This window comes from Diorhabda carinulata, chromosome X (genome assembly GCF_026250575.1).
Source record: "Diorhabda carinulata isolate Delta chromosome X, icDioCari1.1, whole genome shotgun sequence".
NCBI classification, from domain to species: domain Eukaryota; kingdom Metazoa; phylum Arthropoda; class Insecta; order Coleoptera; family Chrysomelidae; genus Diorhabda; species Diorhabda carinulata.
Genome location: NC_079472.1, coordinates 43,823,263 through 43,847,567, shown reverse-complemented (window position 1 = coordinate 43,847,567; position 24,305 = coordinate 43,823,263). Strand labels below are relative to the sequence as shown.

Sequence of the window (24,305 nt, the reverse complement as noted above, 5' to 3'; positions counted from 1 at the left end):
GTAAATAATGATGTAGATTTTAATGACGATAGTTATATGTAAAATTAATAGTTAATCATTGTATATCATTTTTGTATGTAATAAAACTCATTCATGTGTTAACTCCACTATTTGAGACTTTTAATTTCTTTCGTTCCATCTCACAGGAATTAATGAATAACACCAAAACTCACAATATATGTGGTAAAGAATGGAAAAATGTACAGTCAGTATTTCAAGGAAATGAAATTTTCAACAATTGATGAAAAAAAAAGTTATTAATGTATTTGAAAAAGATATACAGATAATTAAATATTTAAACATACATAGAGATGAAATGTACAAGCACAGACTCTTTAATTCTTCAAACTAAGTCGACAGTCAAATCCGGGCAAATAAAAGGGGTCGACCATTTTTTTTAGTAATATTAGAGTTTCAGAGTTAATTAAAAAAAATTATCAATGTATTTAGAAAAGATATGTAGATAATTGAACATGCATAGACATGGAACGTATGAGTTAGAGCTCATTGATTTTTTAAACTAAGTCGACAGTTGGGTGTGAGTAAATAAAAGGTGTCGACCAATTTTTTTAGTAATGTTAGAGTTACAGAATCAATTAAAAAAAATTATTAATGTATTTGAAAAAGATATACAGATAATTAAATAATTAAACATACATAGAGATGAAATGTATAAGCATAGGGTCTTTAATTCTTCGAACTAAGTCGACAGTTAGATCCGGGCAAATAAAAGGTGTCGACCAATTTTTTTCAGTCATTGAAGAGGTTCTATTTTCAGAAAATCGTGAGCAAATCCATGTATTCGATGGCTTAAGATAAATTTTAAAAAAATAATTTTTAACGGAGGTCGACTCAGAGTAGCGAATAAATAGAGCTTGTCGACCCTTGACATTTCTATTCTACTCATCAAAAACTTTCGTTTCACATAAATTTTCTTGATGTATTTCTTTAATTAAAATTACACCTAAAATAAAAACAGGAAGAGACGTCGTAATTTTGCATACGGGCAAAATCAAGCAACTTCAGGGGTGACGACCTCTAGACCTATGGTTTTATTGTTCATACCCCAAAAATGATTGATGCATCTGATCCATAGGACTTTTATACAGCCGGCTCTCCGTATATTACTTTTCAACCTTCTACTCCGAAGACAGATCATGAAATTAATATTCAACTAACTTTCGTAGCGTAAAGAAGTACCATTGAATTTTTGAAGGCGCTAAGGGGCCGCGGTTATAATTATTGAATTGTTATCAAGCAAAATATTGAGAGTATTAAATATATGATAAAATGTTTGGAACAAAAACTGGAGTGATAACGTAAATTGAAAGTGTAAACAAGTCTTTTGGTAATAAGTGTAAATATGGATTACCAGCCAAACACGTATTTACAAACTTTTTATCCTACAATGGAACGCCAATGGCTTAGAACAGCATAAAGAAGTCAAAATGTTTTTAACATAAAACCAAATAGATATACTACTTGTAAGCGGGACACATTTCACAAAAAAAACATATTTTCAAATACCAAATTATCTTGTATATCACACACACCATTCCGACAACACAGCACATGGAGGAGCAGCCACATAGATGACACATACAATCAAACATTACGAACTTTAAACTACCAACAAAATCACCTCCAAGCTACCTCAATAATAGTAATAACCATGCATATGAACTCACAATGTCTGCAATCTATTGCCCACCTCGACACAACATAAAACAAAATGATCTCGAATAGTTTTTCACCACTTTGGGAGACAAATTCATAGCAGGAGATGATTACAACTACAAACACACCTTTTGGACTTCTATGTTACAAACTAAACTCATACAGACATCCTGCCCAGTTATGACTTAAATTCTGATCATTCCCCTATTATTGGAACATCAGTCATAATAAGAACACCACCACAAAGATTACACAACTTTAAAACAGACTTAGAAACATACCGTAATAAAATCAATGAAACGGTAGATTTAAAGATAAAGCTTAAGGAACCAGGATATATCGGGCAACAGATCTTTTTAACTCACAACCTCAGCTAGCAGCCCAAACTACTACACCAACAAGAAAAAGACAAAAGACAAAGAAAAAGCAGATTTATTCGCAAATCATATCATTACAGTCTTCAGCTATCAAGTCACGAAGCAGACCTAGAAGTAGAGCAAAACTTAGCAACTTCAATAAACAAAGGAAGCCCCATAAAAGCATTGACTCAAAAAGGAGTACACAATGAAATAAAGTTACTAAACCCGAAAAAAGCACCGGCATTTGACCTAATAACCGCCAAAATGCTGAAAGAGTTGCCACAAAAATATTAATGTGAATGTGAAGAATCATAAATTCAACTACTTAAAGATTTATGGTACACGATCCTAATCGGGACCCACATCAAAGATGATTGATTTCGGGTGTCCCTTGGATACTTGAGTACCGTTAAGATATCAAATTTTGTTCTTTATTGTGTATCTAGGTAACTCTAACGAAGAAATTGGTGTGTTAGAATGCCCATCACAGTCAATGTATCTCAACCGTTCACTAAGAGTCTTTATCGTTATTCACGATATATGTAGGGCCTTATCATTTATACTTGTGGCTTTGTGTATAAAATATTACAATTTCAATAGATGTCTGAATTTAATCCGATCGATGCTTTTGTGAAACTGTAATCCTTCTTGCAATTTGAATATTGATTATATTTAGAAGATATTTTGTACTAATATAATTAAGTTGTTTACCCTGATGATATGGCTTCTATACAAAAATAAGAATTTCCATTTGTTGAGTGGACTAACCATTATTTTAATCATTTTTGTTCCGTTTTACTAATTTAGTTTCAGCACTAAGAAAAAAGAATATCATAGTGCTTGGATCAAATCATTATTTGTCGTTAACTATTGATAACGCAAACCAAAAAGTAAAAGTATAGTTTCTACTCACATTATTATGAAGATCCCTCTCGTATATTCTTTAATGTCGTCCAACAAATTAACAGTACATAATCCAACACCTTGTACTGCTTCTAATTTTGGGTACACTTGCTGCAACAAATAAAGAGACTTTATCCAGAATATATTTAAATGGAAATATATAAAAAGAACTTTATCAAAAAGTGGTCATAAAAGCAAGTATGACGACTTTCGTTCAATTATTTGAATAATACCTTGATTCCATTGATCATAAGGCTTCTAGAATCAAATTTTGTATGACAGTCAAATAAACATTAAAAAAATATAGCAAACTTATAGTCAAATACTTTCGAGGGATATTTCTGGAGCCCGAAGACCCCTGCGTTGTACTCTTGCTGATGAAGAAATCTAGTATATACTCCAAATTTATCCACCGTACGAAATATGATGGCTAATTTTTTTTTTTCATTTATAAGGAACAGTGGAACAGAATACTATTTTCTATGATAAAGTCCAGCACCGTGGATCATTTGCGATTTTTTTCATACAATGATATTGTATACAGTTTATCCAATTTAGATGTTAACGGTGACTTTGTTTAAGTTGTACAGGTCTGCCAATAATGCAACTTTTACATCTTACTAACTACCAGAAAATTTGAATTGGAGAATATTATCACATGTATATATTATAGTTCTTTGCAAATCCAGCAGTAAAGGTATCGAAAAAAGTAATGAAACTCCTTGGGCTCGCAATAACTTAGCTAATGTTTTGAAGTAAATAATATCGGTTACTAGCAGAACAAGATATTTTGTAGAAATATGGAATATTGCACTATATTGAAATTGTACCAATGATTTGATATAGAGACAAGAAGAACTTAAACAGAAGTTGGGTATGTATTCAGAAAGGTATATCCTGACTTCACCATATTGCTAAATAGTGAATAAAATCAAAATATAATTGAGGGAAAAACTAATATCTGTAGCAAACAGATGGACAGCAGCCTCTATTAAGGATAGATGAAGTATTTAAAAAAAAAGCTATCGTCAAAAAATGAATTTTATAATAGCGAATATACTTATTTAGTAAGCAACTGCAAACACTAAGGTATTTCGTCATTTTCATATATCCACTTTAAAGTTAGCTTTATAATAACAAAAATTTTATTATTTCAACAGTACAAAAAAAACTTGAGTATTTTCAATCGAGTCTCAAAACCTGTCGCTTAACAGCAAAACAAGTTTCAGTAAACAGTACGGATTAAGATAAAATAGATCAATATCAGCAATTATTTCACTAACCTACCTAATAACTTCTCATAATCCTATTTGTCCATTACAAAGCAATAAAAACAAATTTCCCAACAAAACAACAGTCAATAGTATTTAGCGCACTAAATTGAGTAAAACTAGGAGAATACCTGATAACTATGGGCGGCACTGTTATCAATTTCAACAAAATTATATTTTCGCCAAGAATAACCATTAATAGAATATGCGTATACCTATCGACAAAATGAAATGGGAAGATTCAAGTAAATAGCAAAATTATTCCTATACATAGGGAATTCTTATTTGTATCGCCAAAATCATATTGTAAAGTCTATAAAGATTGCACAAGAGTTGAAGTGGGTAGCATCATGGCCGGTCGTCACGTGTCGATATATCTCCACAGTGTTCAAATAAACTCGTGATTAGTTGATTATTAAAGGTGACTATACTGATCAAGGTTTCTAACATACTATTTTCATTTTATTCATTTCCTACTCACATCACACGAGAACTGGTGTGAGTTTACTTCTCTAATATATGAATTCTAGTGTCTACTTTCTGAATATGTAGGAGGAACTCGATCTGTACTAACATGTTTGTAATATGAATTCAATAATACCACAATTTGTATACATAACAAACATATGCCATTCCATAATTTTTATTACTACTGAATATTTTTTTATTAAATATTTTCCATACCCTTTTTGTATTACCCCTGAAAACTTGTATATACTCGTATGTGCAACATTCGGGTAAAAAAAGAATTTTTATTTTGAATCCTGACAAAAAAACATGAATTTTCTTCCAGATTATTCCATACCCCTTACATAAACGAATGTAAACGAAGCAATTTATTATGAGATGCTGAATTTATTCCATTCTCAAGTTTGAGCATGGCTTGCGGTTTTGAATGAATACATCTGGTCAATGTTTTTGAATAGGATATCTGCATTATTAATTCCACAAATTCAATTTTCCATATTATTTAAATGGATACATGGATCTCACCGATAATAAGTATTATCGTGAAAGTAGATCAGACAAAAGTTGTAGATCATACAATTCTCTACAAAAATGGTTCAGTCACTTTTTCTCTTACGACTCACCATTTGTGAGATATCGTATACTCCACGATATATTATAATAAAGAAAGTTTGATCAGATCCTATTAATTGAAAGAATAGTAATATTTCTAATGATTAACGTCTACATGTCATTATATAAGATGATTGTCTAATTCTACTTCGACAATTATTTCTTGGTCTTCATTCTCTTTTTCTAGCAGAATTTGTGCTCGCTGTTCTAAGAAAAGGGATGCATCAGTAGTCTTTTCATTAATATCATATCTTCATATGTTGTATATGTTTCAATATGGGAGCAACTCTGACCCTGACAATTGATGCATACTGGCGAAAAAAATAATCCCACGTTTTGACAACCACAATTTTCACTACAATCCGTCTTGCATTTACAAAAAATAGTATTGAGTAGTTTTTCTGGAACAGGCGGGAGTAAAGTTTGAATTGGGTCCAAATAATTTTCTGTTAATTTCCAGCCCCATTCTTCTCGGTCGAGCTCATTACCTAGCCACACTTGAACTTAATAATACACACGATACAAGTGTTGAAAGGCAGAAGCAGATATTGGACATAAGAGACATTGGAGATAAGACAACTGTTCTGTTTTATTGATCCATGCAGATTTTACAAAGTTTATATATCTATACTTGTCTATGGAATCAATTTTTTGGAGCACCATATATTGCAAAAGAAAACGAATTATATTTGTAGCTAGCAGATGTTACTCAAGGTGACCGACGAAGGGAATTAGGAACTAACAGTATAGTCGTATATTTTAAAATCTTCATTTAACGAATGGTGAGTCGTAAGAGAACAAGTGACTGGACCATTTATGTAGAAAATTGTATGATCTACAACTGATGTCTGACCTACTTTCACGATAACTGTTTTCGAGAAAAATGAAAAAAACCTTAATTTTCTACTTTTGACCTTGAATAAAATTTTTTGCAGAAGTAGAATCGAAGGGAACTTTCGACATTTCATTTATAATGATATATTTAACGTCTCTGTCAATTTTCAGCTCTATGAGAATTTTGTCTAAGTTATGACTTATTTTTGTCTATTTTGACTGGATTAATATCTCTACTAAGTTTTATATTCAAAGAAAACTAAACTTTTATGGTGCAAATGATTCAAGGAACCTCATTAAAACGATTGAGTTTGTTAGTGTTAATATGGAACTGTCAATATCGTTGCTGTTATTATCGGTACCAACAAGAATAATGATAGTTAACCACTATATCTACGTCCTACATGCAGTTTTTGTCTTTTCGAATTTAAATAATAGAATTTTTTCTAGATAATGAGAGACTCTTACAGTTATAAAATTTATTTCAGCACACACAGAGTCAACAAACCATGTCATCGATAACTTATTTACTATTGACAAAATGTAGAGATGTGGGATAGTTGTCAATAGATCTGCTGTTATTGCAGTATCATTGCAATGCTTTCTAACACGTTGAAGAATCATAGTGCATAGCAGTCTGTGTTCATATTCTTCTGCTCATTGTAAATATTTGAAATGATATAATTTTTCTACGTGAGATCATGCTACGTTTTTCTAAAAATATACCGTCACTATAAGCTGCTGTTCTCCATCTGTTTGTGTCAATCCTTTAGATCAGATAAGATGAGGAAGGGCAGAATTGATAAATGGCAACAATATCATTGGATTTTCACAAAATACCATCACAAATCCTCAACTAACTCTGAACCAAATGGCAGCTGAAATCAATAATCTATTGGAACAACTAATATGATAATTAAAAATGGCTCAACTATATAAAATGGCACTCTGGAATGCAAATGGCTTAGCTAAATATGAGCAAGAAGTCGAAACAGAATAGCTAGGAGAGGTATAGCTATACTAATTAAACAACAGATACCAAACACAACGAACTTCCAAAATATCGAAATGATTCCCAACAAGCATCGTCATTTCTCTTCAAACTATCCTGTACTTAGACTTAGAGAATACTTCAAGATATTAGGAAGCAGGTTTCTAGCAGAAAGTGAATATAAGGCCAAGAATACAGTATGGTGCTGAAAACTTAGCTCCAGGTAGGAGTAGAGTGTTATATAGCGTCATGCAAGAATTAAAACTAAACCACCTTTCTACCTAATCACCGACTTATTGGCCAAGTGAACAAAATAAGCTTCTATACTTTCCAATGTTTTCCTTAAAGAAAGATATTTCTACTAAATACCTAGCAATAGAATCAAATCTGCATCTATCCATCGACCACACACCAATAATTACTACAATTAGTGGCACAATTATCGAAAGAGACAGATGGAAGAAACTATTGAATAATAAGACAATAAAAAAAGGGCAGATATAACAGTCAATTATGTACATGTAAATAGAATTAAAATATATTGAACAAGCAGGAATAGAAAAATTCATTATCCATAACTGTTTCTTCAATAGTTATTTTTGGCGCTCTGGACTATTATTAATAATTTGTGTGAAAAATCATTGATTTCTACCAATTTTTTTAAGAGAGCATTCTTTGGTTTGGAACAATTTGGCAATGGTTTGCCACATGACCACTTACATTTATATCATCAGTGAGACAATATAAATATTTTGAGTGGTTATTTTGCAGCAGTCCGACAGCATGCCATCTTTAGCATTTATTTTGATGAGTATTACAGGAGTTAATTTGCAGAGGTTTTATTTCCTTGATTAAAACAGTTTATTTATTATCAACGCAAATTTTTACTTCATGAAAAAGTAATATTTTTAAATTTTTCAAGCTAATTTGAAACCCCTGTCAATTTTGCAGTTATTAGGAATTGAAGAAGTTTGTATGAAATTTCACTTTTCCCTGTATATATTTCTATTTTTGGATAAGTATTTCTCTTCTCCTCTCGAATACATCTAAATATGGGGATCTCTCATTTTAAATTGGAGATTACAGGAGTTTGCTTGTCTGGTAATATGCATAAATATTTATGGTACCCCCCGTGAGGACAATTTTTCCATGTTCATAAATTGCAGAAAATATTGACCTCTTAAATCATACATTAGATAATATACTTACCCTAGGCGCAATATTAAAAGCGCGAATGGTTGCAATTTGAGAAATTTTAAAGATCGATGAAATATCTGATTATCTAGAAATTAAGCATGAGAAAGTTTATGAATCTTGAAAAGTTCTTGAAGCTTTGTCAGCTCTTCACAAGCAATTAACTACACATAACGTGGCTAACGAAAAACGGCATAAAGACGATTTCAATTTGATGAAGGAAAAATGCGCAGATGAGCAAGATAATTAGAAAGAAAAAATCCAATTTCAGATCATAAGCTTGAAAGCTCTAGTTTTAGTGCCGTATTTCATAATTCAACTCAAGAGACCTTAAATAGAGAACATATAGATGCCTTAAAGTATATATATATATATATATATATATATATATATATATATATATATATATATATATATATATATATACTTCTTTAATTTCTGATTTCTTAGACCTTTTGATACACACCAAAGTGGACTAACTTCAATATATTTCCCGAGCTTTCGAATACTTATGTATTCTCGTCTGATGAAATTATGGTCAAATACAAGATAAGAAATATGTATAAATATATAACAATAATAAAATTTTACTTACAATAATTAATTAAGATTTCTGGTGATTCTGATTTTATTAGAGATTGTAAAAATTTTTAAACTCATGGAATTCGATATTCAAATTGACTTTGATAGGAATATTGATTAATTGAAATATTTATTCTGGTTACTATAGGAATTTTTATTAATTTTTGATTGGTTTGATTTTGATGACGTTGAATTTTTATAGGTTAGATAATGATAAGTTTTAGTGAATGATGTTTAATATTGATTGGTAAATTTATAGATAACAATAAATTTCAATAGTTTAGGTCGTTATGAATGTAGTTAAAGATTAAGTGGCTCGAATATAAATGACAATAAATTTTATAGGATAGGTCACTATCAGTGAAGTTGAAATTTATAGGTTAGGTAAGGTTAGTTGGCTGTTAATGGTGTTGAATTTCCATAGAATTTGTTTTTTCGAAATCTAAAAGATAGGCATTCTTATTAATGCATTGATCATCTTGGGCAATATATGTTGTTTCTAAAAATAAACGTTTTTTGCAGTTTTTTTCGGTTGTAAAAACCGTGGTGCTACCCTCCGAAAACTGAGTATAACATTGTTTAGATTGTTTGCATCATTGCCAATATTACTGCCCATCTATATAGCTATGGCAAGTAATAAATTGCTCCGGTTCATAATATAGATTAAGTTCCTTCTAGCATGTTATATTTCTAATCACTTATTTCCCATCATAACTAAGTTAATATCCTATATCCTCAGATTAATCAACACATTAGCTTCTGCAATGCTTCAAATCATGGAAAGCTCTTGCCATTGAACTTCAAAAACTGAATACACGTCTTCCAGTATAATTTCAATTTCAATCAAGTGAGAAAAACCCACAAAGTCTGCTGCGAGAAAAAAAGCACTATATCCACAACGGTTGAGATAAAATTCTTTCAATTAAGAAATTTCAAGATGCAGCTAGGTCCATTAAATAGGAAAAGAGATCGATCCAAACTTCCTCTACAGTTTCGTCTTTCAGACCACTCTTTTCAAAAAAATGATACAGTCTAGGTTTCCTAACAATATCGATTATATTCGTGGCTTGGCTGACAATTAAAAAGGTTCCCATAGCATAAAAACTACTTGTGGAATGTGAATTATGACTAGCTGCCTGAGATCCACCTGCAAAAACATGTGTTACTTATGTGATCGCAGCAACAGTAAAGGGAAGGAATAGTAAAGGAGGCTGATTTTCTGGTTAGGTTGACAATTGACATTTCCAGGATTGGCTTAAGATACTGTAGTTGAAACTGATTGAATGTAACAGAAGTGGTTCCCAAAACTACTCAACGTAGATATAGTCGCGACAACACAATAAATGAAATTCTCTACTATCGAGAAGACATTAAAATAGCTGACATTTAGGCTAGCAGGGTCTCACTTGACCTATAAAATTATGACTGATACAATTTATCCACATACGCAGAAGTAGATGTCATGTTGCAAAAACTTTATCGATATAAACTAGCAGCAGTATATTCACAGGAAACTTGGTGTATATCGCATGGTCTCTGAAGCAGCTGTATGGATACAACGAATACTTCATCTATCGACCTTCTAGCATTCAATAAGGAAAACTTCTACAACCTAAAAACTAAAAGTGACAACCAGAATAAACTAGTAAAAGTGTAGACAGAAGCACAGAGTAAATGAGAAATCATATTAAGAATTTCTGAATCGCTGTTTTCCTGTCTTCAGTTTTTTCCTGTGCCATTCATAATGAATAGATTGAGCTGTTGTAGCAAAGTTCTTACTTTTCTGCTGTGGAGAGTGGCGTAATATTCAGTTAGTTATTAAAATGTATGGGCACAGAATCTACCTTCGATGATTTTAGCAGGTATTGTCCGTGGTAGCCGATCACCACTTGTATTGTTAAGGTAGTATGACAACTTTGCGTTATGTTGATGATATCTTTGTACTCAGCTTCAGTGACATACGTTCTTTTTTAGCTAGACATACAACGTCCACATATTATGAGTCGTTCTAGGGTGTTGATGTCATTTCATGTCATCGACTTTATTTGCTTAATTTTGTCTCTATGGTTCGAGTTTTGCCTATGATAACTAACTGATAATAACAGTAATTTCGTGACTGATATCTCATTTGGTAGTAACTTATTATATGCGGTTCCAACTTGAGACTAATAGGGTGAACGAAGGATATGGTGTTCTATTCTGGAAACAATGATCATTATACTAATTTCGTGAGAAGTTATTTTCATATTACTCTAAATATTCCAGTATGGAATTGGAATTTCATGAAAATATAACTTTTAGCTTCTAACTAATTCTTGGACTATATTTAAATTCCTCACAACCCTTTCTGGGAACACATATTCTTTCCGTAGAACGCTATAGTTATCTCCAATTATTGTTTCAATATTGTTTTATACAGAGCTTTCTGACCCTTCACAGAGATGAATAAGAGAAGGAAAATTAAATTATTGGAGACTACTCGCAACAGAGTAACAAGTGGGAATCTACGAGCTTCTCTTCTAGTATCTGTTACCTGCATCTCTATTGAAAAAAATCAAACTAAGTAGCTTTCCAATATTATGCAGTATGATCAAGGAAATTTTGGGCCTACAGTAACATATGCCAAACAATCTTAAATTTAGTCCCACCACGAACGACTGGCCCGCAATATTATTTCCATGTCCACATTTTTTATTTCTACAGAACCTAGCTCCACAAGTGTATCAGTTAAGTACAAGTTCCACCTCAATGCTTAAGTCGAGAATCCTTGAAGTAGCTTGTTCCAATATTTTACGTCGAAGGATTCCCTATTTCAATTTTTCTCAAAATTTTGACCATAACAAAAAATAACTCTTCTGGAAACAAAAAGATTGAAGTAAAAAATTACCAGAGTTTGCCAGACTAATGTCTTAGCTTCTTGAAGTCTTGGACATAAGACAAGCAAATTATACATGCTACAAATTAACGTTAAATTCTCTGCAATTCATGTTTTGATAAGCTCTTTTTTCTCAATAATTAAATCTAAAAATAAAAATATAATCATGTATTGTAATTGATTTGTATAAATTTGGACATTCAAATTTGGGTAGCGTTGTTAGAGATATCTAAATTATATCTAGGCTGTTGTGGCTACATTGACAAGTGACAAAAATGCTGAATTATAACCAAAAAATATTTGCAAATAATATGACATTGAAGTCAATGTACTAATGACCTGACCTATCAATCATAATCACCATGATTTGTTCTAAACACACGGTTATCAAAGAAGCCTTGAAAGCTTCGTTTTGTGATACCAGAATTGATCAAAACTCCCCCGTAGCACCCTAAGACTCTTATTTACAATCCCCAAGCTTTTGGGCAGTTCACTAGAATGTGAGAAATTTCATAAATTATGCAATAAAATATTGTTTGTTGAAACAGAATTTGGTTCTTGTCGAGTCTATCAAATAAGCTCACCAATAATCAAGACCTGATCATTTTAGTTGTCCCGAATCTCAACAAAAACCGTTGTAAACAGAAACTCGTATTTATTGGACGTTATTTGGTTTGTTCAATTGAACAATATTTTGTGAATATCATATCGACTTCTTACAAACAAAAGTAAAGTCGACTATGTTCGAGATCTTTTCATCTCATTTATTTCTTTTATAATCGTAGAATTTAGTATGTTACGAACTGGAACACGATATCAAGTTTTAAGAAAGCGAGAGAGGAAAAGAATTGTTGGTTTTGTTTTTAAATGGGATAAAAAATTTTCATATAGGATGTGGTTAATTTCAGGAATGACCCTGATGACCGTGGGCCCTTCTATTGAAATAAATCTAGGGTTTGAATAATGTCTACCTCAAACTATTGTATACTAAAAAATAATCGAATAATAATATACGTAATTAACAGTAAAAAAATGCCGGTCCATATGTGAGAAATACGATTTTGCAATGTGGTCTTCAACGTGTTAATATCCGTATCAGTGAGAATCCAACAACCAGATTCAAATTATGATGAATTTTGAACAATGTTTCTTCACAAACAGCGTTTATAGTACGTATTGAAAAATATGTAGATTTCTATGCATCTTGCGAACTTAAATGAACGTAAAACATATCGTAGGTACTAATAAATCTTAATATGCTTCCAATGTTCATCTAGAAAATAATTAAACTCTAGTTTTTGTAATAAAACATGTTACATATTTTTAAAAAATGTCAACAACAATTGTGGGATTCAAATTTCTTCTTTCTATCGTAGTTTTTTTTTCTAATGAATGAATATTTTTATGTAGTTTATGATTGCTAATAAACGTCAAAATATCTTGTTATTTCTAGATACAAAAATATTGAGAAAGCTTGAAAAAATTCCTCCCTATATATAGATAAATCCAACAAATCAAATGAAGAGAAAGGAAGTTCATTTTAGTGCAAGACCAATTTTTCCAACGCTTTTCATGTAAGTATATCAAGAAACATAATTCAGCATACAGGATCTCTTATGGATATTCTTCAGTTTCGTACATTGTTAGTACAAAAGATCACCTAGAAAAAAGAATAAATCTATCAATTATACATGCAATAATGAACAAACATATATTGTTTATTATAATAGACATGCGATCTGAAGTTTCTTTTATATATGAAACAGTTGATAAATTAGGTTGATACATAATGAATATAACAAAGATAAATTTAGTTGAATAACTCATGAAAAATTGACTTAATCCAATGAATCAACAATGACAAATTTAAACATAGGAAAAGGAATATGGATTATGGTGTATTGTTAGGAACACATGAAGTAAACGAACATAGACCTAATATGAATTATGAGGTAAAAACTTCAAAGAAAGAAGATGATATAGGGAGTTCTTAAGAAATAAAAATAGATTATGAGGAAAAAAGAATATTACATTCAAAGAAGAAGAGGGAATAAATAACTGCTGGAAAAAGTTTGAGAATGAGAGAATTTTGAATATCAAAATAAATTTGATGAAATGTTAAGAAGGTATGATAAATAATTTTAATTGGAATCATGGTATTGATAAAATTAGCAATGAATATGAATACAAGAAGTCACTTACCAAACCACTCACCTCTGACAAAAGTGAGAGAAAATTACATCTTTTCAGAAATTCACTTATCGAATACGTTTTATGGATCATAAATCTGTCAAAGTATCAATAACAAAAAATAACTACAGAGAGTTATTATTTTTAAAATCATTATATAGTGTTTAAGATGATCAGTGTATTAATAATAAGAAAAGTGATTTGTATAATCGTAGTGGAATTTATGCATATCGTCTCAATTTTGGTGAAACAAATTCTATAGCATTTTTAACGCCTCAACCCAATAAAACCTATGAAAATTTAACGTCATATTCAACAGCCTGAGGTAAAGTAACCTTTTTTTCGATAAATTTTAATTTCAAGAAACAAAAAAATAGCAAGAGAAATCAACTCCAGAATTTATGTCTCTATTAATCATTTCTAGCATGATTTTTTAATGCAGACAATCTAAATATTTCCTATAAAATTTGTTAAACCGCAATGACTTTTTTAGCATCAATGTAGATTCCAGTGTAACAACATCATTGCATTCAATCTCAATCTTTATTCACTTGGAATGAAAACGGGAGTGTTCTGTTTTTTAATCCTTCTGATATATAAAATCTACTTTTTCTTCAATCTGTATAAGATAGATAGATGTGAAAAAAAAATCAGCATGAAGTCTATGGGGACGAAGTCATTAGATTATCTGTTCGAAAAGTTGCGGATCATTACGCTCTTCGACATTTATATCCTTTATTTTATCAAGAATCTAATGATGTGAAAATATAGTACGAGAAAATTTTAATTAACTTTGATAATAACAGAACTGAGACATTGAGAGTAAATTGGGAATTTGAGATATTTATTTCAGCATAGAACTGAAAAAGTGTATCCAAAAGTGAAAACGATGTTTCATCTTATAACTTCATAAAAATCAACATCAGATAAGGAAACGCAAATAAATAAGCTACCTACAGCGGTATATATATTAAGAGCCTGCCAGTGTTGACAGTACGTTTTTTAGAACGATCACTAACTGTTGTGATATATTAGGAACAAGCTAAACCAATTTCCAAATAAACCAACTCTCATATTTTCACAATGTCTCTACATTGCGCATTTATTTTTAGATTTAGTAAAAACTTGAAAAAACAGATTTAGCAGCAAAAATCTTCATTAGAGGACTTCAGTAAAGCAAAAAGCTTATAGATTTTTTTCAAATCTACATGCTCTTTAATATTTTCCCACCACTCATTCATATATTTTCACTCGTGTGTTGGTATGTCGTATCAAAGCTGGTAAGATAAATTTATTGGGTAAATCTTGGGAACGAAAGAGAAGGGGCCTCACTGATACGACTTTGATCTCGTCTATATAAGTCCACGCTACGTCACTGTAGATTATGAATAGCTTTATTGATTTTTGTTGATTCTGCAGCTCTCACTATAATTTTTCCATTGAATCAGATATATTTAAAACAATATGTTATTTCGTTATATTTGCAAGTCTTTGTAGTTAAATTAATATGTGATCATATTCTCACTTACCAATGTAATTTCATTACCACTTTTTGGAATGCTATTCTCCAAAAAAAACAAATTTAATGGAATATAATATTTCATTCCGCAATAAAATTTTGTTTATATTTGCGACTCACTCTTTTGAATGATTGAACACCAAAGATTCTTCATTACGTTTTCTTTTTCATATATACGCTTGTGGAGTGAGTTTTGGATTTTTCCTTATGAAAGCCACTCATGCAATTGATAATGGAACTACCGTAACCATAATTTCAAAATTATGAGACAAACAGAAATCTATTTTTTGTTGTTAAACTTTTGCTCTCATTTTTAAATGCCTCGTAATCCTGTCATTTCACGTTAACATAGGTTGAAATTTTAATAGAAAGGGTTCGCTGAATATGGAGGCATCAGATTTTATCATTTCGAGCAACAAATGTATAACATAGTAGAATAAATTGTGTTTTAATATCAGAAGTTTTTTTCGATTATATTGTTATTGTATAGGATATGAAACTTCTAGAAAGAATAACTTCTTGCCGTAAAAAATAATGGTATGCACCAATTAGCCTGTTCTATTTTTCATCAAAAAACTCTCACCCTTGCTACATTTGTGGAAAATGTAGGTACCGCATTTTCCACTAAATTATGTTGATTGAATGTTTCTGGTTGAAAAGTATAGTTTGTCAATAATTCAAATGTTACTATTTCTACAATAGAAAATTCCTACACACGTGAAGGTGTTCCCATCGGTATAAAAAAGATTTTAAATCAAGTTTCGATCTCAATTATTCTCATTTCTGATCATATTGTTATTTTATTATTATTTATTATTGTTATCAATTTTTGTACCATTATGAGTAAGCTAAAATCTTCTGATCAAATGAAAATACAACTGACAATTTGGAGATTGGGTTTACTTCGTCGACACAAGAATAATCTTGTATCTGTGTTTAATTCAAAAGTAATAGTAAATCGATTAATTTTGTTAAACGATTTCCACAAAATGAAACTTTATTCTTTCAAACCCGACACGTAAATTTTTCTGTTTATCGAGAGCTCTTTTTCTATTGTTGTCGAATATATGGGTATGAATATGTCTGTCTGTCGTTTTTATTTTAAGAACTACAGAATTTTTTTACATGTTAATCGTTATTTGTATTCTTTTAGATAGAAGTAATATTGATCATTTGGACCACATGTATCCAAACGCATACAAATGACTAATTCACTTTAGGCTGACTAAATTCAAACAGATGAAACCTGTTAGTTTAAAGGCATATAAAGCACAGCCTGTTGGTCCAAAATTTGGTTATGGCCACAGAAGATTTTTTGGGAATAATGAAAGAATCAATTGTACATTATATTTGAAATGCATAACAGAATATTTTTTTGAGTGCTTTTACAAATAAAATTTATAATAAATCATTTTTATTGAATTAATTCTGATTAATGGGTAATAAAAAAACACAAATAATAAAATTTTTCACAAGCACTCCATTTCAGTATATTAAAAACTGTCTCATTTTATAAACTTGTAGATTGGTACTTCTCCAGCTTTTTTTCACATAGGGGGAATTATTTTTTCTCTTAGAACGTGAAGTCCGTTCTACTAAAACCACGAGTTTTCCTCTTTTGAACTTTGTGACATATTGAAAACGTTCAGCATATTTTGAAAGGATTGTCGTCACAGAAATGCCATCTGAAAGAAAGATTCAAATGGGTATTTTTCATATTTAGCTCCTTTTTTTAATTTTAGAAGGTCTAGTAAGCTTCCTTTTCTTGACAGAGGAATCCTCATCGCTTGAAGTCTCGCTCCTTGACTCATCTTTTTCATACTATGATTCACTTACACTGAAAGGTTCCTCTTCTTCCGAAAAGTCTATTATGTCCAACATTTTCTGGACAATGTGCTTGATCTTTGTTATTCGACATCATTTTCACTCACTATAACACTCTTATAAACAACAAGCCAATTTGCAAATTAGTGTAGATTACTTACTACCAACAAAATTTGACATATGTTTGCTGTTTTTAACACTGTATCTTTTTTCATATATATTTACACGATAGCCTCCAGCCATAATTTTTTGAACAGTGGCGCTTAAAACCATTTGCCAACTGAATTATCAAGTTTCTAGTATATATGTGAGAATATATTACTGTATTGTGCGAATGAAGAGATTTTTCGAAATAGTTTCACACTTTTTCCAGTCTTTGTATTTTCTCTGCTAACTGAAAAACACCATTATTCTCTTAATAATAAAGATACAGATACTAAAATATACAATCAGAAAAAAATAGATTTACGAAAATATAAACTATTTTGCTTAAAAAATCAAGTTGCATCTAATATGTTATGGATGCTATATATATTTGGTTTTTTTGAAGAATTTCAAGAAAATTTAATCAGTACCGTTACTTAAATGCACTAATGCTGTGAATTTCGATTAGCACGTGTGGTCCGTAGCATCAGGTGACTATATATACTACAATCGCTATTTATGAATCACTAGCGAAAAGTAATACACTACTGTTTTGTATTATAGTTATTATTAACACGTTCACATTAACATTTATTTGTAAGAAAATTTTTTACATAGCTTTAACAACAGAACTTATTATATATCTCATTTCTTCCATTCGCTCAGTAGTCGGTTGGTCGGACAGCGTTGCCAGTTTTCATGAGTTTTGAATTAATTCTGGCGTGAACATACTCCCCGCGTTGAAAGCATAAGGATGGCTTTCAAAGGTCAACTGGAAGGGGGCAGATTTTTTGAAAGCTTCTTTTGATGATTTCTCCAGAGGGAGTTCTTATAGAAGCGACCCTCGCGATACCGTCAGGGCCTCTATGGAGCTTGCTGATTCTACCTAATAACCACTGAGTGGGCATAGTGTTCTCGCCTTTCACTAAAACGAGAGAATCTTCTACTAGATGGCCTTGGTTGGACTTCCATTTGGTGCGTCTTTGGAGCTCCGCAATGTACTCAGATTTCCATCTGTTCCAGAAGTGCTGTGCTAATTGTTGTACGAGCTGAAATCTGGAAAGTCGATTCATTTTTATGTCGGTGACATCTTGATCAGGTGCTGCAATTATTGGTCTTCCAATCAAGAAGTGAGCTGGGGTAAGAGGTCCAAAATCGTTGGGATCAGAGCTCAGTGGGCATAAAGGACGCGAATTCAAAATCGCCTCGATTTGTGCGAGAACTGTGGCAAATTCTTCAAATGATAAATGAACTTGGGTCAAAACGCGCCTTAAATGGTGCTTTACGCTTTTGACAGCTGCTTCCCACAAACCTCCGAAATGAGGAGAGTAGGGTGGTATAAACCTCCACTCTATATTCTGAGAGCTACATTTCTCGATTATAGTGTTGCTGCCATGTTTTAAAAAATCCTTTAGCTCTCGCTGTGCCCCGACGAAGCTTGTTCCATTGTCGGACAATATTTTTGATGGTTTGCCTCGTCTAGAAACAAAACGATATAGCGCTTGAATGAATGATTCTGAAGAAAGGCTAGAAATCAATTCCAAATGGACTGCTTTAGTTGATAAACAAATAAATACGCCAATATAACATTTACTTAAACGACAACCTCTACCTTTCTTATCGTTAATCATAAATGGCCCCGCGTAATCAACTCCCACTATTGAAAATGCACTAGAAGGATTAGTTCTATCGCGCGGTAAGTTGGCCATAATTGGCTGTATGGTTTTAGCATTGAATTTGAAGCATTTCACACAATTCTTAACAGTCTTTCGTGCAAGATTTCTACCGGATATAACCCAGTAATTTTCTCTTATAGTGCTTAAGAGCAGCTGAGGGCCGCCATGCAATAGGCGTTCATGTTCTTGTAAAAATAGTAGCTTTGAAAAATGATGCTTTGAATTGATCAAAATTGGATGCCTTTTGTCAAAAGAGTAATTTGAATGTTTTAGTCGCCCTCCTACGCGTAGCAAACCATCGGGTTCTAGAAAGGGACTAAGACTTAATAGATTACTATGGGAGCTCAAAGGCTTGTTATTTTTCAATGTTTCAATTTCGGTAGAATACGATTGAGATTGACAAATTCGAATGAGACATTTTAGAGAATCACTTAACTCCTGTACTGTAAGAGAACCGCCTCTTCTGCGATTTCTCTGAAGACAATTATCCTTAAATCGTAAAATGTATGCCATTGTTCGTTGCATTCTTGAGAAATTTGAGAAACGTTCAAAGGGAAAACTCAGAGTAGGGGGCGCAACATTGGTCAGAAGACTGGATTTAAGTTCAGGTAAATCATGAACCACCTCCAGCTTGTCATTGGGCCAAAAACTTGGGTCCTTAGCTAGCCAAGTAGGGCCGCGCCACCACAAATCAGAGTTTAAAATTTGACTAGGATATATTCCCCTTGAAGCAATATCTGCTGGATTATCGTGGGTGGGGATGTGCCTCCAATCGGCGTGTTTAGTGAGAGACTGAATTTCTGCCACTCTATGGGCCGTGAATGTTTTTAGCAGATTCGGGCTTGTGCGTACCCAAGCTAGAGTTATAGTTGAGTCCGACCAAAGTGTGAAAGATTTGAATTGAATTTTCAAAGCAGTTTTAGCTTTATCTGTTAGGCGGGCTAGAAGCAATGCTGCGCATAATTCCAACCGCGGGATTGGTATTGTTTTTATAGGTGCCACCTTTGCCTTGGCGCATAACAGGGATACATGAACCTTTTGATCGGAATCAATACTTCTCAAATAAACACAGGCTCCGTAAGCCTTTTCCGAAGCGTCAGCGAAACCATGCAGTTGTAATTCAACAGCATTCTTGCAAATAGCTTGTCTGTTTAACTCAAGATCGTTCAAAATAAGAAGCTCCTTCTCCAACCTTACCCAATTTTCAGATATAGCTTTTGGAATAGCGTCATCCCAAGCTAATTTATTTTCCCATAATTTTTGCATTATCATTTTTGCGATAATAGTACATGGGCTTAGTAAACCAAGGATGTCGAATATTTTTGATATAGTAGATAAAATTGTGCGTTTTGTGACCTTTGTACCTATAGGATTGGTATGAATTTTATATTGAAGCTTATCGTTATTGCAAACCCATATCAAGCCTAATGTTTTTGTTTTGCCATCATGCGCAAATTCTAGTATATCGGATTTTAAATCATTTGAACTTATATTTTTGAGCGCGTTGGTGTCGTTAGAGCACCATTTTCGGAGTGCGAAACATCCCGATTTAAGAGTGTCACTTATCGCTTTACATATGTATTGCGCATGCTCAAGTGTAGGTGCACCTGTTAACAGGTCATCTACATAAAAGTCGTGCTTAATGATTTCGGCTATTTCCGGGTTCATTTCTTGAATATCCTCAGCGAGTTTAGCTAAACAGCGTATTGCAAGATAACTGGCAGAGGCTTGCCCGTATGTAACGGTATTTAGCTGGTAGACTTCCAGGTTATCACTCGGATTTTCGCGCCATACAATTTTTTGCAAATGCCTTTGCTCGGGCGTTATTGAAATTTGCCGGTACATTTTAACTATGTCTGCCGAAACTACATAGTTATATTTCCTAAACCTTAAGACTATTGATAGTAAATCGTCTTGTAAAACGGGTCCAATGACTTGAATATTGTTGAAGGATAGACCGTTGCTAGAGGGCGCTGATGCATCGAAAACTACCCGTAGTTTTGTGGTCAAACTCTCTTCTCTCAAAACTCCGTGATGCGGCATGAAATATTCGAAGCTTGAATCATTGCCGTTACAAATTGTCATATGGCCTAGCTCTTTATACTCGTTCATAAATTGTATATATCTGCTGTGCAGCATTGGATCTCTCCTGAATTTTCGTTCTAATGCATAGAAACGTTTTTCGGCTTGAGCTTTCGACTCACCTAAACTAGAAGGTTGTTGCTTTAAAGGTATAGTGACTGTAAAACGTCCGTTCGCGTCTCTGGTAGTAGTTTTGATGAAATTGTCCTCGCAGAATTGTTCATCTGGAGAAAGTTGTCGCGTGCTAGATATTTCCTCGATTTCCCAAAATTTGGCTATTGAATTTAATAATTCCTGGTTTATACTTAAATTACAAGAAGCCTTTTCAACGTTGTTAGTACTTATTTGCCCAGATACAACCCAACCTAGCACTGTATCAATTAATAGCGGCATATTTTTTCCTAACGAAATTTTGTTATTGCTTAAAATTGTCCAAAATAGGTCCGCGCCAATGAGCATGTCTACTGGTCCGGGAATGTTGAATTGTGGATCAGCTAGCTTTAGATCACCTGGAATCGCCCAAGATTGCGTGTTGATTCGACAACACGGCATCACACTTGTAATCTCTTTTAGAATATAACAATTGCCATGCGCTTTAAAATTGGTATGTATAGATTTAAATGAAACCTTACACCTTTTACTGACCTTTGAAATATTGTTTGAAATTCCGAAAATTGAAAGATCTGTTTTATGTGTCGCAATATTCAAACGCTTTTGCAAATCCTCCGTTATAAAGGAAGTTTGAGAACCACAATCTAATAACGCTCTTGCTTTGTGAAAATTATTGAAATTGTCTGAAATGAGTAAACAGGCGGTAGATAATAGCACCTGCCCCGCCGCTGGTACCACTACGCCACTGCTTAGTGCTGCGGAACTTGAGCTCGCGTTGTCCGCTATCTCGAGTTTTTCATGCAAAATTGTATTGTGCCAAGCTTTACACACTTTGCAAGGCCCTAATTTACACTGTTTGACAGAGTGACCCGAACGCAAACAGTTATGGCAAAGATTTGATTTTTTGACAAAATCTTTTTTTTGTGTTATTGTTAATCCGAGAAACTCTGCACAACGATATATTGAATGCTCTTTCTTGCAATAGGAGCATGTATATGTACTTGAGGTCAATGACCTTACTCTACTTTGTTTATTGAATTTATTTTCCTCATTACTAAATTTTGAATCTGATTTATTTAAACTGAGACTGTTCTTTGATTCTAACATATTAAGAAAATTGGAACGTTTTTGTAAAAATTGTAGGAATTTATCTAACTTTGGCAATTCTTCCTGATCTCTATTTTCCCTTTCCCATTCAAGGTTTGAGCTAGTATCTAATTTATTAGTAATCCAAAAAATTAGTAGAGGATCCCAATTAGTTATATTTTGCCCCAATTGTTCAATAGATCCCAAATGTTTGTGAATATCGTCAGCTAAATTTTGTAGTTTTTCAGCTGTCGGTTTTTGTATATTTTCTAATGAAAAAATGGCTCTAATATGTTCATATATTAATTTTTTAGTATTGTCAAATCTTTTTGAAATTGTGGCCCATGCCACTTCATAATTGTCGGCCGTATATTTGATTTTGGAAATGGACGCCGCTGCTGTTCCTCCTAGTGCACTTCGCAAGTAATAAAATTTTTGAATATTATCTAATTTTTTACTATCATCAATAAGGCATTTATATGTGTCCCTGAATTCTAACCAATCTTCAAAGTTTCCACTGAATTTAGGAAGTGATATATCCGGAAGCTTTATACCCTCGTTTTTACAACAAGCTTTGTCTGAAATCACGCTAAGATTTGTATCATTATCGTGATTATTGTAGCTTTGTAAAATGTTTTTAGCAACAGCGATTGCATCATAATATGAATTTTCAAATCTCTCTCGTTCGATTAATTGCTCATCTAAATTTATATCATCCTGTAACTCTATTTCTAATTGATATGATTTGAATTCGTCAAGATAATTTTCGGCATCACGTAACCTATCTTTTAATTTTGTAACTTCTGTTTGGCTTAAATTAGATATAGTTGCAAATTCATTTACCGCTTTTGTGAAAATAGTTAACTGAGCTTTAATTACACCTCTTTTCTTTATTAGTTTGCCAAGTTCTGCCATTTTATATTGTCAAATTGTTCAAGCACAAACAGAGAAGCTTTGAAATCGCAAATGGAAAGAAAAATTCGGAAATAAATAATTTGGAACAAACTCACTCTGATTTCGGTCGAACTGCCTGATTCTTGCAATTGAACTAGTCGGCCAGTTGAGTTGATGTTTGGTCGCCGTGATATTGTATCGACTACTTGTTTGGTCGATCACTTTGCACTCGTTGATAGTTGCTTGCAGCACGTGGTAAATTGTTTTTGGGTTATAGTTGTTAATAATATATTGTTTATTGCGAATTTTCACTGGTTTTGTTTATAATCCGCTCGTAAGGACCATTTTTTGTATTATAGTTATTATTAACACGTTCACATTAACATTTATTTGTAAGAAAATTTTTTACATAGCTTTAACAACAGAACTTATTATATATCTCATTTCTTCCATTCGCTCAGTAGTCGGTTGGTCGGACAGCGTTGCCAGTTTTCATGAGTTTTGAATTAATTCTGGCGTGAACAACTACTGGTTAAGAGTAACAGTTACCGCACAATGCGAATAATAACATTTTTCTAAAATCGCGCAAAGTAATGAAACAATTTCATAATCATTAACTTCCTTTCATGTAATTGTAAGTACCTACTGAATAGTTTTTACAGAGAGTTCTTCTTATAATATGAAACTATGCAGAGTCTACATTCCTTAATTATAATTCCAAACCCTAAACGAATATTATTATAATTATCAATCACCATAATCCAATATTTGTATATTCAATAGAACAGACAAAATTTTCTATGCTGCTACATTTTTTTTTAATAATATTATCTATATAAGGAGCAACTTTTCCGGCTATCCCTCTAGCCGTCGCGTCAATTGTCAGATATCACCCCCGCTGTTCTACAATAATATCGGCGAAAGAGAAAGTGTCCTGTGTGTAAGTTGCAGGTATATTATCGAAGCAATTTTATTAGTGATACTTATAATCAAATGGTAAATTGCCTTTTGAC

At 32.4% G+C, this 24,305-nt stretch overlaps 1 protein-coding gene across 1 annotated transcript in view; it reads right to left on the bottom strand.

Moving 5' to 3' along the window:
• Nucleotides 1-24,305, bottom strand: part of LOC130901654 (prolactin-releasing peptide receptor) — a 404,435-nt gene that overhangs the window by 130,836 nt on the left and 249,294 nt on the right. Inside the window, exon 3 of the mRNA XM_057813176.1 lies at nucleotides 2,950-3,050. Coding sequence (XP_057669159.1) covers nucleotides 2,950-3,050 — 101 coding nt within the window. The remainder of the gene's footprint in view (nucleotides 1-2,949; nucleotides 3,051-24,305) is intronic.